This window comes from Pinus tabuliformis, chromosome 6 (genome assembly GCF_031772625.1).
Source record: "Pinus tabuliformis cultivar Carrire ecotype Pingquan chromosome 6, CPIR1, whole genome shotgun sequence".
Classification (NCBI taxonomy): domain Eukaryota; kingdom Viridiplantae; phylum Streptophyta; class Pinopsida; order Pinales; family Pinaceae; genus Pinus; species Pinus tabuliformis.
The window spans coordinates 1,181,908,084-1,181,926,436 of NC_142292.1; the positions used below are offsets into that span (position 1 = coordinate 1,181,908,084).

Consider the following 18,353-nt stretch of genomic DNA (forward strand, 5'->3'; position numbering starts at 1 on the left):
ACTAAAGTATCCAAAAGATGCCCCATTACCTAAATTAGCTTGAATCTCCCCAAAGAGGGGTCTTTATCCACAAGTGAAAGTAGAACAATCAATGAATGGATGAAAAAGGATGCAATTAAGGTGTCTTATTTCAAAAGTATCAGCAACATTATCTCCAAGAGCAGAAACTTATTTTTCTATGATATCAACAAAAGCCCTTTTTTTTTTTTTTTTTAATTTTTGGCAAAATATTATTAAGAGTAATGGGATTATGAGAGAACATGTTTAAAAGTAGCAAGCTATCCCCTTATTGATGATGCAGGAGTCCGAATTCACAGCCTCAACTTTAAACAGTTCTGCATTACCTATCTTTCTCCCTTTTTAGCTCCACTTGTTTGCATAGTTTAACAACTATCCTCACAAAGTTTCCAGTTGGTCTAGCTAGTTGATACTCTTTCAATCCAATATTGCTGGTATGCTTACTGAAATTGAGATTCCATGGCAAATATGAAAACATACGCAGTTGTACATTGTGTGTAAACAGCAGATAATTAGGAGGTACTAAGATTGCTAAACAAAATCCAGATCTGAATTCTATGGTCCTATTAGCTGTTTGTAAAGTGAAGTTGGCCCATCTCAGAGTTGGCACTGAGATTAAAAAGGGTGTAATCTTGGGTGGTAATGGGGAATTAAAAGTTAAATACCTAAATATAAATCTATATAAGTTCTTGACATATTTAGGACTATTGGTAAGACATTTTGAGTGACAGAAACACAGATTCTAAAGTGATCACTTATTATATTCTCTGTATTCTTCTCAAATTGATTCACGAGGGAAAGGTACACAGTTTCCGGAGAAGTTTAAATTATGTTTGATATCAATCATAAGTCAGTATTCTGTTTATTTTGTACCAATTTTTTTTCTTCATGATTTGATTATGTAGTTCATAAAGGACAGAGCAATCTTACCTCTAGTTTTATTAAGGAGTATGATTTATCTTTTACATTTTTATCAAACAGGTTTATGATGCACCTACTGTAGAAGTATTTATTGGCAAGAGGGTTCGTAGAAGGCTTGATGCCAGATCTATTGTTTCTCTGCTACGTAACTTGGGGGCTCCAGCTGGTATTATATGCCTTTGAGTTTAATCTTTGCATTGGGGCTTTGCTATTTTGAACCATGGGTTCTTTGCAGTTCTTAATTTTTTATTTCATGATTGATGAAACCTATTAAAATCACATCTTATGGATGCATTGTTGATGATTTTTGGGTTTCTTGTATGGTGTATAGAAAAGCTTCCCTTTTCCACTAAATATAATGCGGTCATAGAGTACCAGGCTAAAGTACTGGTAGGTTTGAGTAAAACAAATATTTAATTTGCTTTTAAGAGTGGTGAGAATACAATTTTTTTCTATCCCATTCCTTACATAACGACTTGTTTTTTTTTATATATTCATATTTTTCTTAATTGCTAACTGACTGATAATTTTGAACTTTATGTCACCATATTCTGTGTTATAGTGATTTCATAAGAAAACACAAAAATTTGCCCAAAAATACAATATGAGATTTGTAGTAGAATGCCCACACTCACCCACAAAATGTATGTTGTCTACTACTATTTCTAAAAGAACAGTGGGTAAAAACAGAAAAGCGACATAACTATAGTGAGATAGACATAATTAAAGTATACTATAAAATTAACATGCGTAAAAGCATGAACTAAAAGTAAAAAGACTCCAAATAAAGAGAATCTCTAACATTCCCACCCCCATAATGTTAAGATGGATAGAAAACCATTTGAGAGCACATTTCAGTCACTAAAGGCGTATATTCATATATTTGACCAAGTAAATGTGCATTTAAAATGTGGAGCAAAAAAACAAAATAAACAGTTCAATATTTCCCCTAGAAAGTTTAATTGGGTAGGGAAAACAACCATGATTCTAGCTGACAACAATGTGACTGTGATGAAGTACACAAACTGGCAACGGATAGTCCTCTAGAGTGGTAGCCTCCAAGAAAACCAAGTTTTAAAACAAACCTCTTTGGAGTTGATGAAGCAAACAAAGGTTTCCATAAATGAGCATAGGCCCAAATGATCAAGCATGGGAGTTGAATTCCCACAATGTTGTTAAAGAACAATCTCCAATAAGAAAATGAAAGAGAAAATGGCAAAAAACCTATGAAAGTTGAAAATGGTATGACAAAGCTACTAGTGAGGCCAAAAGTGTTGAAGATTGATCCGAATTGGATCCATGAAGAAAAATCAAAGAACCATGACTGTATCAAATCGGGACAAAACTTCGACTTCAAATAATTAAGAGCCTCGATCGGAAACACCTCTAAACAGTGGCAGTTAGCAGCCAACGTGGAATGACGAAGACCTCGGTCAAAGCACGCTGACTGAGGCCCATAGAGACTGCGCAGGAGGCAAAACTAGTCCTTGGGAAGCCCAGATCGGGAAAAGGAGGCAGTTTTTGATGTGCAATTAGGCAAAACCCCTTGAGAAGGAGAGGCCCCGAGCGCTCGGTCACATGAGAGCCGGGAAACCGTAGGGAAAAAAGCTAAAGGCAAAGGCGGGACCCGCGCTCTAAAAACCGGCGGTATTTATCGGGGGCACCTTTGGGCGGTAAGCAGTTTTGGCGAAAAAGGAGCAATTCCACTCAACGCCCAACGCGTGGCAGGCGGAGGAGAGAGAAAACCGCCACTCATCGCGTACTAACGGTCAAGCAAGTCAACCACACGAAATGAGCGAATGGCGTTGGATGTAGAGGATCCAGATCTAATGGCTGAGATCGTGCCCGATGGGAAAGCCGGAATCGACAGGGGATTAAGCCGCAATGTATAAGAATTTGACGTCCGATTTGACTGCCAAGGTGGTAGATGACTCATTCCACGACGTAATTGAAAAAACCGAACCGACGAAGCAAGATGGCGCAGTTGCAAGAGGACAAGTGGCCACTCCCTGTGAGACTGATGATGACTCCGAGACAGGGAACCCCAAGCGAAGCTGTAGCAGGCGATCCGACGGAGGTGGAAGGGGAATCGAACAGCCATGAGAACGAATGGTTTTAAAGCCATGCACAGACAAAGCAGAGGACACCGGACACCGAACACCGAACACCGAGAGGAAGACGGAGACGAAAAGGAGAAGATAGAGAAAATGAAGAAAAGACAGTGAAGCAAAAAGCAGGAAGAAGACAGAGGGCCGAGCTGACCAAAGGCAGCGTCGAGCACTAGAGAGCTTGAGAGATTCAAGCCATCTCTGAGAGGATCTGTCAGGACTGAGCACCACATTGGGCTCCTTCCATTAAAGACCAGAAAGGTCAAAGAAGTTGGTAAAGGGAAAGAGTCTGTGCACTCTAGTGGCTTGGGGCATTCAAGAACCACCCTGAGGATAGGGTGAATTCAAGAACCATCACTGAGAGCTTGACCGGAGATGTAGCCCTGGAGGATAGGGTGAATTCCTTATCAATTTCTTGTGTTCTTGTATTTGCTTACTGTGTTTTTCTGCTGTTTTCCGTTTCAAGTGTCTGTGTATTTGCAATCTGATCGATCCGTTGCCTAAATAACATAGACACACACCAACACATGAGTCTGTAATACCTTCAATTAATAATTCTTAATTGAGATCACTCATAGGGTGATTTTCAGATCAAAGATCAACAAGAATGCTTGATTTTTGTCACTGGGGGCTTCCATGGTCAGTGAAAAATGGTCATTATTAATGTCTACACCAAGGTTCAAGTCTCCCCAATGACATGCTTCCTGCTTGTGGGCTGCTTCTACTTGTGTTTGTGTTTGCATTTTCAGTTGGGGCCAGGTGCAAGTCCTAGGTGACTTTGGTGAGCTGAAAGATTCCATTTTGAATGTTGTGAGTGCTACATTAATTGTGATACTGATCCTTCATTCTCCATTACTTTATCCCTTTTTTGTAAATCATAAAAAGACCACTGAGAAATCTAAGAATCTTGTAGTTATGATGTTTTGGGACATTCCCTTTGAACTCTAACCCTGATTACTCTAAGAAACCTAGTAATCCTATCTTCCACCTAAGGCCTGATTGATCAGATCAGTTGATTGGTGGTGTGTGAAGTAGAAGCTTTATTGAGATCTTGACTTGGTGTGACCTGGTTTTTAGATCTCTAGGATCTACAGGGAGAATACCCATTGAGCTAGAGGAGAGCTGGCCACAAGCGAGAGAGGTTTGGTGAGGTGACCATGGCCCCCTCTGATGTGTACTGGTTCTCACACTTGAGCTTCGGAATTTTTCTCTAGAAGTGCAAGATTTTGCTGTTACAGAACCTATCGTAAATTTGAAGATACACACATGTAATGGAATGATTGCTTAGATTTACCCCCTCATGGGATTTCTCCACTGGAAACTCCTGTTGTCCCTTGCTTATACGTCTAAATGATTTATTTCTGTGCCTATTTAATCCCAACATTTGGTATCAGAGCATGATTGCTTAAGGTGCTGGAATACTGTCTCATTGATCATGTGAAGTGCTGTTACCATTGAAGGTGTCGTTCAAATTTTGTCAAGCATAAGCTAAGGTTCTGAATAGATAGTTATGCATCATAGCGTAATGGTGTAGGCCTTACATAACTTGTGATGGAGACCTCTGGTGATATGAGTGATATTTGCTAGTTATTGCAGAAAATCAGTCCTTTTGGAACAACTTGCATAACACTTCTCATCTTTGTATAGAAAATGCAAAATTAATTGTGAGAGAACATCACATAAGAAGGGTGAGAGAAGTGCAGCAATATGCCAAACAGAGATGATGGGCTCAAACTTAGTAATACTTGGAAGCCAATATAAGCCGGCTCTGTCAACATGAGAATACCATTCATCTTGGCTCAAATGAAAGATAGTAGGTTTTATGAAAAGTGAGCCAACCTCATTCACTACTCATAAATGGCTCTCATTCAATATTTAATACCCTCTTTATCAGTAAACAAATTATCTCTATCATTGCATTGTGATCCCTTGAAGATTGAGTCATCTTGAAGAAGTCTGGAATGTTGGGTTTAATAACTTGTAACAGGTGTTTTTGCAGATGTTACATAGATGATTTTGGTTATTTCAGTGGAAACAAAGTTGAAGATCGAATTTACTGTGCATTTCAAAGATCTGCCTGTCGCTCGATCTCATCAAACCCTCACAAACATCACTTAATCTTTTCCCTCTTCACTTTCTTTCTTTCCCTCTATTTTTGTTGCATTCTTATTCTAACAGTTTCCCATCCTAGGGAAAACCCCCTTCCTACAGCTTACCCATGTTTTTTCTTGGTCGGAGGTTTTATACGGAGAGTTAGGGGTATAGGAACTACGGATCATCAGTTTCCTGTTTTCAATTTCTTCAGTTGCTTATGTGGAGGTGTCTTCCCCAACTTGAGCTGCATTTTTTATTTCAATCTAGTTTCCGTGTTTCTTACTTAGGCTACTGTGATTTTATATTTCCGAGGACAGATGCTAATATGTTTTACAAAAGAACTCCATTCTGGAGATGATTTTGTTTAATAGATGGAACTTTTTGTTGAGCTCTCTCTCTATTCAGTCTTGCGACATTTTACTGTATTTCTTTTTCATTTGAAGTTCCTAGATGTTCCTTCTACTTTCTAAGTTTATGATGTGGTTAGTATCTTGTGTCAACATCCTTGGATACCACTATCTTTGCATTCAGCTACACATCTTATTCTTATTGGGGAATTTTGAGTTTAATATTAGTTAGTTCTACTCCCACCACTGCAATTTCTTATTCTATTTATGTTCCTCAGTCTGTGACGAGATTATTGAATATTTTTCAGTAATAGTGGCAACAAATATATATTGTTTTTTGCATGTTTTATTATCAGAAGTTCAGCTGTCTGATATGCATAATCATTGCACTTGTCCTGGGTGCTAGCTTTTGCTATCTTGGATAGCTACTCAGCAAAGGAGGGAGTACCACCATCCAAAAAACAAAAGTGAGGGATGCTTCACAGCCCTTCCTCAAGGATTCCTCCACCCTTATATGCAGGGATTTTTGGCTGGACACTGTGTTGAGGAATTCTGTAAATCATTCCCCAATCTTCATGCTGATGAAATTTTTTGTCAATAGCAGGATAAGTGCCACTGATGATAGGAATGGGTGTCTTGTGTAAAGTTTGGGAGTGTCATATTCCTTTCCATGTTAATAATGTTAAATTTCTAATACCAGCCAGTTTTATTTTATCCCGGCAATTTAATTTATCCCCAGTTTATTATTTATTTACTCAAATAATAACTGAATCAACGAAAATAAAATCACTGGTATCTTTAACTTCTAGAATAAAAAATATGCAGCGGAAATAAACCAAAGAGATCAATCACACATTGCAAAATTAATTAACCCACAAACAATTCTCCATCATTTCATTATCTGGAAAATCTGGGTTTTTGACCCACAGAGATACAAGGAAAAATACAATCTGGAACTTGCAACTCGGCTCCCTCAGAATGAATTTGGCCTAGGTAAATCAACCTCAAGGAAATCTGCCTCCAGATGAAATCACTTTGAAGAAATCAGCCTCCAGCAATCAGATCTGTGTTCTCCAACAACTCGATCTGCGCCTTGTCACTAATGCGCACTGGAAAAACCCCAGCACTCCAGCAACTTGGCCTCCTCTAGACAAACACGATCTCCTTCCGGCAACTCAGCCCTGCAATCTCCTCCAACCCGACCCTCTTGGATTCGCTCAAACCGACTCACACTTCTTCCTTCTCTGCACACTGGTCATCGAGCTACTCACATTGCAAAGAAAATCACTCTCTCTCATGGTGACTTGCTCACACACTTGTGCTCTTCATTGTGTCTTCACCTCCATTGCTAACCTCCATTTATAATCTTCATTGAGTCCAAATCCCTAACCCCAATGTCCCCTCTAGAAACATCCTCAATCTTCCTTCAAGAAACATATTGAAGATCAATGGTAAAGATTATTTCTAAGTCACTTAAATAACTAAACTATCTATCCTTAGAAAAAAACCATGTTACCCACCAAATGTGAGTGACCCCCTAGAATAAACATTTCTCCTATTCTTCTCTTCCAACTGGCAGTCAACAACCCTTGATAGCCACCTTATAGCTGTGTGACGTGCCATTCATATCTCTGCCACTTGCATCAGTCATATGTTTCCTCGCCCATTTGTTAAGAGCACATGTTGGAAGGTGGGCTTCTGATCAAAAGGTACTTTATTCATTTTGCAATCGGGTGCTTATGCTTGTTTGTATTTGGGCATTTTGGCATGGATTATGGAGTAACTTGGAAGAAAGAAGGGTCTTGGCCGTAGTCTTGTTCCCTCACCTTAAATGGGGGGTTAATTTTCAATCCTAGTCTAGTGGGACCTCCCCTAATGGCCCATGGCTTTAGGAAGGGGCACTACTTGGGAAACCATGATTGAGATAACATAGCCCCATCTCTCCCTATTCCATACTTACCACTTTCCATCTTACATTATGAGCCCCTATTCCACCTCCCTTCTTCGGGTCAACTGACCATTGGTTCATTGGGATTTGACACTCACACATCCTCATACCTTGGGTAGGGCCTGGAAATGCACCTTGGGAGGTTGATGCAACTAAAAGAAAAGAAAAGAGCATATGATGGCCACAAAAAAAATAAAAGAAAAATAAAAATGCAAAAGATGGCAAGGACATACAAATTAACACGCGGGCAAAAGTCAAGTATGAGCTCTACCTCTATCATATGGCCATCATCCGATTCCTTGACCAATGTTGCCCTATCTCATTGAAGACAAGGAACCCTTGCATGTCCCATAACCCTGATGGGTGATGAATTTCACCATCCTAAATGGGGTGACCACTGCTGTACATCATACAAAACAAACTCTCATTCCTTGAGCTACGAGTAGTAAAACAAGGAAAAATCAAGAAAAAGTAAAAGACAATATAGAGGGGTGGAAAAACAAAGGTCGAGGTAACTCATGCATCCACGATTGCTCCATCCTCACATCTATACACCCAAGATGAGGTATTCCATCATAGCTGGTGCCTTTGACGATGGCACTTAGACATGGAGTTTTTTTCTCTTCTATTCCGTCATTGTTCACATGGCACCTAGCGATTGAAGGGTGGATCAAGGACATGTCACTTCCCTTTGGGGGTAGAGAACACCTAATAGGGTCATCTACTAACCACTCCTACCTAAGGAGGTAACACCATTACGTAACCAAGTGTGAAATTTTTAAAGCTGCTGCAGTTAGCTGGTTATTATTCTCTTATCAATTGATTACTTGTCTTCTGCGAAATACTTGCAGCAAGTATTGAATAAAACACAACTGCAACTTCACGGAAAATAAATAAACCACAAGAATTGAGAAATTATTGCGCACACACAAATGATGAACATTGATAATTTGGGACAAATTGTCCCTGAAAAAACCTTGAAGGGAAAACTAGTTCTGTAGATTAGTATCTTTATTAATTCTTCAGCAAAATCTGTGATGGAGAAATTACAACTGTTTGCTGTAAATTAGCAAACCTTCGGAAAATTATTCCAGTCACTTCTATAAGTCGATTTGGGTCCTTGGAGACTATTCAACCCCTCTGATCCAGTTCGACGTCCCTCTGGCTCTTGAATCAGTGACACATGCAACCCTGGCACTCGGCCCCTCTCTGGCAAACTCGCACTGATGGGAAAATTAACATGGCCTCCTTGGAACTCGACTCTGACTGGCAAAATCAACCGCCCTATGCAAATCGATCACTCTCCCAAATTATCTCCTTGCTTTGATAACGTGACCTTTTTAAAGAAACTTGCACCTTTGGGAATCTTGGCATCTCTAAAGCAACTTGCAGCTCTAGGAAACTCGACCTCTCTGTTGAAAAAATCGATCTCCAATAATCTCTCGAAATCTCTATGAAGAATCTATCCGACAATCCTGTCTCTGATCACTGCTGATCTCAATCTACTAGTGCCTTAATGCTATCAGTGTGCCCTTGCTATCACTGCAAATCCGTGCCTTAATCTCTCACTGATGTGTTTTCCAAAAGCCCCGTCGATTTCCTTTTATAATCTCTCATTGAGAAATCGACGACCACAATCTAATCTCAATCGACAACTAAGATCATCTTGACTTCTAAAAATAGCTTTTATAGAAGCCACTAGAGGAAAGTTGATTTACCTCAATTAATCCTGATTAATTAAGCCATTTCCCTAAGTTAAACTTAGCAAAATTAATAAACAGGCTAATTAATTCTAATTAAGGCACTTTTCCTTAGAAACTTTTTCTAGGTATTGGAGAAAATTAATCCATAGTGTTCCTTAGCCTCATAGATACAATCTGAGACTAGAACACCTATATGAGCTACATAAGTTCGTCTTAGTGAGGAAGGTGTTCTACATAACACCCATATTGTCCCTGAAAAAGACGAATCTTGCCTTCCCCAAAGCCTTCGTCAGTATATCTACTACCTGCTCATCTGTGGGTATATACTGTAGCTGAACAATCCTGCGTTGCACACAATCCTTGATGAAGTGGTATATGATGTTTATATGCTTGGACCTGTCGTAAAACACTAGATTCTTTGACAACCTGATGCAACTCTGATTGTAGCAGTGTATCACTATCGTCTCAACATCAGATCAAACAAGGCTACTAGCAGCTTCTAAAGCCACATAACCTCGTACGTAGCCATGCTCGCTGCTATGTACTCTGCCTCTGCAGAACTCAGTGCCGCATACCTCTGCTTCTTACTGTACGAAGAAACAACTCTTGATCCCATGCTAAAGCAACACCTTGAAGTGCTTTTTTGATCCATTGTATTACCTACATAGTTTGCATTCGTATATCCAACCAAGTTGACACCATCACCTTGAGCATACTTGATCCCATACTCGATAGTGCCGCGCAATTATCTCAGCACATGTTTAGCTATAGGCTGCAACCTACCATTCAATGCACTCTCTTCGGTTCCACCATGAACTGACTGAGAGAGTTTGCTACATAGGATATATCTGGCCAAGTATTGACCAAATACATGAGAGAGCCAATCAACTGTATGTATAAAGTGGGGCCTACATCCCACTCCTTGGATGTGTCTACCTTCCTCCAATTCGTGATCATGGGTGTAGACATGGCCTTGCAGTCCTCCATCTCGAATCTCCTCAGGATTTTGATGCAATATTTCCCTTGCCCAAGGAAAATCTGTCCATCTGTCTAGCACACCTCTTGATACAGACTTATGCAGGAACACAACGAAATACAGATATAAACATCAACATGGAGATGCAATAGAAATAAAACTTTATTTAATTAATATTAAGCACTGAAATATGCTTACATACATGATGGAAATAAACTAGCTTGGGCGATGGTAGCTTATGTCTAAGAAGAGATGTGGCGGCTACATGCCTCTAAGCTGTTTTACAATGAGGCTCGAAGGCCTAATTTATTATTGATAAATAATGGAAAACCCTAAACATCCAAAAACCTAACCCTAGGAGATGAAGCATCAAAACTGTGGGCCCCGTTGGGGTAAATTGGTACATCAATTTCCCGAGGTTGTAAATTTGGCATGCGATCTCTGTTTGACGCGCACGATACCTCGTTAGAAAGATCTATCCGAGGACTATAACTTTCGACTGCAAACTCATGTTTGCCCGTTTTCCAAAAAAAATCATTTAGGGCCTCAAACGACTCTGGAGTTCAGGACCCGAAAAACTATCAAAAATAGTAAATTGTGCTACAATTAAGGAAACTGAAAAAATAAAAGAAACAATGGTGGGGGTCCAAGTGGAATAGGTGTGTGGCCACTAATATCCACCTGGAACAGTCCTGCCCCCTTAGGAAGTAGTGGTCCCCATTTCGTTGAGTGCCTCCATGAGATGGGGAAACTTTTGCTGAACTTAGTCCCTGGTGAGCCACTTGCCTTGGTGCAGGAGTTGGGTAGTTTTGAAAACCTGATACAGTTGGATCTTTTGCTGATGAGCGTTCTTGATCTGTTTGTCCATGATCCTATCAGTTGTGGTTTGTTCGATGTAGCTTGGGTTGAGCTCTGTTGGTGTCAACTGCTCAATAATGTTTGATGTGTCCAACAATGGCAGAAAGTATGGCCGCAACCGGTCCACATTGAATACTGGGTGCAGGCCAAGGAATGGTGGAATTCTGAGTTCAAAAGCATTGTACCCTACAACCTTAGTGATGGTGTAAGGTCCATATCGGGGCAGGTGAAGCTTGCGGTAGGCCCCAACGAGGCACTCCTGCAAATGTAACCAAACTTTGTCGCCCACATGAAACTTGTGTGACACCTAATGCTGGTCATGACGCTGTTTGTACTTAGCATTTGCTTTGTCTAATATGTCATGGACCTGCTGGTGGATGTGCTGAATGTGCTCAATGAAGTTGTTAGCTCTATCGGCTTCAAACTGGACATGAGCCGAATCTGCCCGAGTAGCTGCAAGTGGTATGGCAACATCAATGGGACATAGTGGCTGGAATCCCAGTCCCACCTGAAATGGTCTGTGGCCAATTGAGCTGTGGAGAGATCTGTTGTAGCTGTGCTGGACATAGGGGAGACTTTTGTCCCATGTGCGTGGATGCTTTGAGTTGTACATGTGCAGGATATACACGATTATCCTGTTGATGACCTCTGTCTGGCCATCAGTTTGGGGTGGAAGGCCGTGGACTTAGTGAGCTTGGTATCTAACAACGACCAGAGGCTTGACCACTTGGGAACCTGCTGTCTTGATCTGAGATAATGGATTGTTCGAAGAAGAGTTTGGCAGTGGCTTCTGCTGTGATAATCTTCTTGCAGACCACCAAAAAGGCCATCTTGGAGAATTTGTCGACGACCACGAAAACACAGTCATTGCCATGCTTGGTAGAAGGAAGGCCTGACATGTAATCCATGGAGATGGATTCCCAGGGCCAGCTAGGAGTAGGCAAAGGAGTATACAGACCTTGCTTCTTGATTGGAGGTTTGGCAGTGGCACAAGCAATGCAGGATTAGATGTACTTCCCAACATCCTTTCAAAGGTTTGGCCAATAAAAATACTTCTGCAACACTGCCGCTATCTTTTCTATCCCAAAATGTCCAGTGATCCGACTGTAGTGCACCTCGCAAATCATCTTGGCACGCTTGCTTGAAGGAACACAGAGGTGTCCCAGGTGGTATAATAGCGCGTCCTGGAGGTGAATGTTTGGAACTTGCTTACCTTCCATGAGCATCTGATATGTGGTGCCGAATTCTGGATCACTTTTGTAAAGATGTGGCCATTCCGAAGTCTCGTGTCCACAAGAGTCGAGCATAGTGGTCGGGGCCATGATCGGTGGTCGACTGAGGCAGTCTGCAACATTATTGGTGCTTCCCTTCTTGTACTTAATTTTCAAATGGAACTGTTGCAGGTATGTGGACCATTTCCTATGGGGACCGTTTTGCAAGTTTCCTTGTGTCTGTATGAACTGCAAGGGTCAGTGGTCTGTGTGGATGACTGTTTCATTCCCCAAAATGTAATGCTTCCATTATCAGCAAGCCTGCACAACAAAATACATCTCTTTGTCATAGGTGGGATACTTCCAGATTGTGTTTGAAAGTATCTCTGTGATATGCCACTGGATGCCCCTGCTGAGTAAGAACTGCACCAATAGCATAGCCAGAGACATCTATCTCAATCTCAAATGGTTGTTGCAGGTCTGGTAATGCAGGTCTGGTAATGTGAGCACTGGTGCAGAGCAGAGACGATGCTTCAATTCGGCAAATGCCTTCTGTCGGGATTTAGACCAAAAGAACTTTGCATTCGCTCCACCCTTGGTGAATTGACTCAAGGGCCAAGTGATATGAGAGAACCCCAACACGAACCTGTGGTAGAAATTAGAAAGACTGAGAAAGCTGCGGAGCTTTGTTAGAGTGGTTGGGGCTGGCCAATTTTGAATAACTTGTATCTTGGCTGGGTCCACATGCATACCCCGCTCATCAATGATCTACCCTAGATATTGAACCTGGGTCATAGCAAAAGTGCATTTCTCCAAATTGACACACAATTTGTGTTGTCGTAGGGTTTGGAGGACCTATCGAAACGTTGGAGGTGCTCTTCCCAACACTGGCTGAAGTTCAGGACGTTGTCCAAATACACTACCATGTATGAGTTGGTGAAGGGTTGCAAAATGTCGTCCGTCAACCTCATGAAGGTTGCGGGAGCATTCGTCAACCTGAAAGGCATGACCAACCATTCGAAAAGGCCCTCCTTGGATTTGAAGGCAGTCTTCCACACATCAGAGGGTTCGATTGGTACCTGGTTATAACTGGACTTTAAGTCAATCTTGCTGAAATATTTAGCCCCCTTGAGCTGGTCCAGAAGGTCATCAATCTTTGGATTGGATACCTATTCCAGACAGTGATCTTATTTAGAGCTCGATAGTCAATATAGAGTCTCCAGGTCCCGTCCTTTTGTACCAACACGGGCTCCCACAGGGTGATGAACTTGGCCTGATGTGTCTTTTCGGTAATAGCTCCTGAATCTGCTTCTTGATTTCATCGTTCTCTAGAACTAAGCATCGTTAGATCGACTCATTGGGTAACAGTGCACTCGGGGTCAGATTGATGGAGTGCTTGACCTGATAGTGTAAGGGTACCCCTGTGGGTGAGGTGAAGATGTCCCTGTACTCCTCCATGACCTTGTCCATCTCTTGTTGACATCCGGAGGAGCCCTGTCCAAAGGCCGTGGAGGTGGCCACAATCTTCTTCTTGCCCTAAGGGCGAATCATAAGGAAGAAAAATTTCCCGGTCTGGGAAATGATCTTACTGCATTGCTTCGCAAAGATCAAAGAGATGGCGATAGGTAGTGCTACCTTCGATATCTTGTATAACTTATTGCCCAAAGAAATAATAACAATGTGAGGCCTAGACTCATACACAACATGACACTTCCACAAGTATGGTTGGCCTAATAATACATCACAAACTTCAAGAGGAGCAACATCAAACAATGCTTCATCTGTGAAGGGCTTGATGTTGTAGGGAAGGCGTCACTGTTGGCTGACGCGAACATCTCGTCCTTGGTGAAGCCACCTGATGGAGTTCGACTGCGGGTGTGGTGTGGTCGGTAGGCCCAACCACTTCACGAGCTCTGTTGAAACTTGATATGATGTTCTTTTGGCTTCCGCTATCGACAATGAACTGCAACGGAGAACCCTTTACCCACATCTATGTGTGGAAGAGCCGTACCCCCTTCTCTAGATCTTCGGGCTCAATCTTCTGGATCTTGGTGGTGGCAACGGTGACACTAGGCTCCTCATCAATAATCTGCTTGCCTTTGTCATTGCCCTTGTCAGGTTCTGACTTAGAGTCGGAACATGCATCTGACTCTGAAGCCTTCAGGTCGGCCACTGACGACCTCTTGGCTTAACACTCAATTGTGTTGTGATTTGTGCTCTTATGGAACTCACACCACTTTCTCGTGTCCTTCTTTGTCTTCGTGATGTTGTTCTTTGCTTGCGGCTTCGACGGGTTGTCCTGGGTCACCCCGCCTTGGCTTTGTCCTCTGTTCTGCGATTTGGGGGCGCTTTTCCCTTGCTTTAGATTTGTAGATCCAAAGTCTCGCTTCTTCTGTTTAAACTTATACTTGATCTTGACAGCGTATCGGTAGGTAGCGACAAGCGACGAGATGTCCAGGAAGTCCATCTCGTCCTGGATGTATTTGTGCCAACAACCGTGATACTTGAGTACTAGATGTCGCTCAGAATCCTTGATACCCAACTTCATGCAAAGGGTGTGAAAAGTATTTGTGAACTCCAACACGTATTGGTCCCTTCGCTGCCGCAGTGTGGTCCACTTTATGTACTTATCTTCATAGCTCCCGACAGGGTAATACTGTTCCTTGACGGTGTCTCGGAAAGAGTTCCAAGTCTGTGTGACTAAAAATAGTGAGGTTTCCCTCTCGTCCTTTTGCTCACAGTAGGTTTCCCACCAGTTCTTGACGTGGGGGGCGACTTTGAGGAGTGCAAAAGTAATCTTTTCCCTATTAGAAAAATTGTGAACCGAAAAATAACCTGCCAACAGATTTAACCATCAATCTACGACGTTTGCATCTATCTAGCCTTCAAATATGGGAATGTTAAAGTTGACTTGTACCTTGAAGGGAGTGGTTCCTGCAGAGTGGTTGCCAGATGAAGATGCTTGTGGGCATTCGCCGAAGGATCTGGGCAAAGTTGTCCATCATTGCGTTCCTCTCTCGCTCGAGGGCTTCTTCGAGGAATATTTTGAAGGGATCTCCTGCTCCCTCGTCTTTCTTTTCTTCTTTCATGGGAGGTCGTTGGGGTTTGCGAGGTTGGTCTTCCAAAGGCTCAACCTGTTCGAGCCCTAACTCCTTATACCTTGACCTTGTTGGGGACATGCAAAGAAAAATAGTGAAAGAAGAGACTGCTCGGATACCATTGATCCAGACTTATGCAGGAATGTAATAGAATACATATATAAAGATAAGCACAAATATGAAACATAAATAAAACTTCATTTCATTAATATAAAGAACTGAAATATGCTTACATACAGAATGGAAATAAACTAGCCCGAGCTATGGTAGCTTATCTCTGAGAAGAAATGTGGCAGCTACATGCCTTCGAGCTGTGTTACAATGAGGCTCGAAGGCCTTATTTATTATTGAGAAACAATGGAAAACTCTAAACATCCAAAAGCCTAACCCTAAGAGATGAAGCGCCAAACTAAGGGTCCTGTTGGGTTAAATTGGTACATCAATTTCTGGAGGTCGTAACTTTGGCATACAATCTCCGTTTGATGCGCACAATACCTCGTTAGAAAGATCTATCTGAGGACTATAACTTTCGATAATAAATAACTCACGTTTTCCTGTTTAAAAAAAACGTCGTTTAGGGCCTCAAAACGGCTTTAGAAGTTCAAAAACTGAAAAAAATGCCCAAAATAGTAAATTTTGCTACAATTAAGGAAACTAAAAAATTGAAAGAAACAATGGTGAGGGTTCAAGTGGAATCAATGTTTTAAAACTCGGACTTGGACTCCGACTCGGTCGAGGGTTGACTCCGACTCCGACTCCAACTCGGTATTGACTCGGCTGGCTTGATTTCAATGACTCGGTCGTTGTAAAAAATACATTAAATATTTATTTTTTTATAAAAACACATAATTTTAAATATTTTCATTCATGTTTCCAAACACACAACATTAGAATATAGATAGAAAACAACATATGATCAAAGTAGGCTCATGAATATATCCATTATATTAAAATGGCACCCAGTGCACTGTCCAATACATACACGATGATGATATAGAGATCAAAACAAAAACACATAACCGAGGAGGCTAGAAATGGCCTCTACAACAAAAGTCTGTGACCAGTACTACTGGCTACTGCTAGAGTTGCCAACATCATCTGGCTCAGTGTTACTTGGGAGTGGGAGCAAAAGCGGGGAGCAGGAGCGAAAACGGGATCGAGAGCGACATTTTTGGAAGCTCCCAGTTTGGGAGCGAATCCCGGAGGAGTTCGATAACCAATGTCACTAACATCAAGGTACATAGAGGGATTGGTGCTATTGATTAAATACGAGTTCCATACCCTAATACATGACAAAATTCAATCCCCCAATCCTAAAATCCTGAAAAACTGATAAGTCTGCTGGATTTTGAATGAAATGTAAAATTCTACTTTCTCCATATGAAATCCAATGAGGCTGGAACCACTCTCAAACATCTTGAGTCATTTCATGGTAATGTTAAAAATTTAAGTAAAAGGATGAAAATGAAGACTAAGGTGAATGCCACTTTTATTTTAAGAATTTAACATTACCATGAATAACATAGCCTTAGTAGGGCAATATGATCAAATACTAGGGTTTGCGAGAGGGGAATGGACCCCAAAGACTAGCAAACTAATTCATAAACCCCTTTGGAGTCCCCCACACTTAGAAAAAAAATAAAATAAAAAAAGGCGTGTTTTTATGGTTCACTGGCCACTGTCAGCTACTTGGCCGAGTACTTACGGATCCAGCCGAGTTGGCCGAGTTATGACTGACTCGGTCGACCAAACTGAATTTTCTGCCGGGTTGATTTTTTGTTTTTCTTCCGGCTTGGACCAACTTGGCTGAGTTAGTTCTGAGCTGATTGGATCTTAAAACAATGAGTGGAATAGGCAGGTGGCCACCAATATCCACCTGGATCACCTCCATGCCTAGAAAGTAGTGCATGAGCCCCAAATCCTTCATCTTGAAATCAATTGCAAGATCCCTCTTGCACTCCTCTATGAGCCCCAGTGAACCTTTAAGAAACAAGTCGTCCATGTACAAGACACAAATGAGCACATCACCCCCAACCACCAAGTAGTAGAGGTTCGCGTCCGCATCACTGTCCACGAAGCCCATGCCTTGCAAGTATCTTTCAATGCGCTTGTACCACGCCTTGGGAGCCTGCTTGAGCTTGTACAAAGTTCTCTTCAACCTGCACATGAGGGTCTCACTGCTGTGTGCCACAACGCCCTCCAGTTGTTCAATGTATACTTCCTCCAACTCACCATTGAGGAATGCCATCTTGACATCCATCTAATGGATCTGCTATCCCATCTGTGTTGCTCATGAGATCACAACCCAAATAGAAGTATACCAGGCCACAAGAGTGAATGTCCCCTCATAATCTATTCCCTCCTTCTGAGAGAACCCCTTGGATACAAACCTAGCATTGTATTTCTCGATGTTACCATTTGCACCATGCTTAATCTTGTAGATCCAGCATGATCCAACCACCGCCCTGTTTGTTGGTCTTGGTACAACCTTCCAAACATCGTTCTGCATGATTGAGGTATACTCCTCAACCATTGCTTCCCGCCACACCTACTGCGTTGCAGCCTCCAGATAGCTGGAAGGCTCGTTATCTACCAACTGACTGACTAATGCCATGTAGCGATTGTACCTCTTTGATTGTCTCTGCTCTCTACTGCACATCCTAGGAGTCCCCACAAACTCTTGAGCATCCCTGAGTGTCTGTTGAACCTCGTGGTTCCTCCTTCCAACAGTGGAGTTATATCCACATCTATATCCTCTTGATGCATCTCTTTGATCTGCTGCATTTGTTGTTCCATACTCTGCGAAGTCTCAAGAGCACTTGCATGTGAAGTTGCGGTCGTACTAGTCACTGTACTTGTGCTATGCTACTGTCCCTGATTGTGTTGCTCAAGTCCAGGAGCTTCTCTTGGCTGCTCACTTTGATCATCAACTGCTGGCAAATCACTGGACCTTCTGTATGCCTTGTCCTCTAGGAACTTGACATCTCTCCTGATTATGATCCACCTAGCCCTTGGAATGAATATCCAATATGCCTTAGAGGTTTCACTATAGCCAATGAAATAACCTCTCT

At 41.8% G+C, this 18,353-nt stretch overlaps 1 protein-coding gene across 4 annotated transcripts in view; it reads left to right on the plus strand.

Moving 5' to 3' along the window:
* LOC149262980 (Holliday junction resolvase MOC1, chloroplastic-like) overlaps positions 1–18,353 on the plus strand; it is a 388,021-nt gene that overhangs the window by 63,964 nt on the left and 305,704 nt on the right. For all 4 annotated transcript variants that reach the window (XM_089425574.1, XM_089425571.1, XM_089425562.1 and 1 more), the window contains exon 2: positions 1,000–1,105. In XM_089425574.1, coding sequence (XP_089281700.1) covers positions 1,000–1,105 — 106 coding nt within the window. The remainder of the gene's footprint in view (positions 1–999; positions 1,106–18,353) is intronic.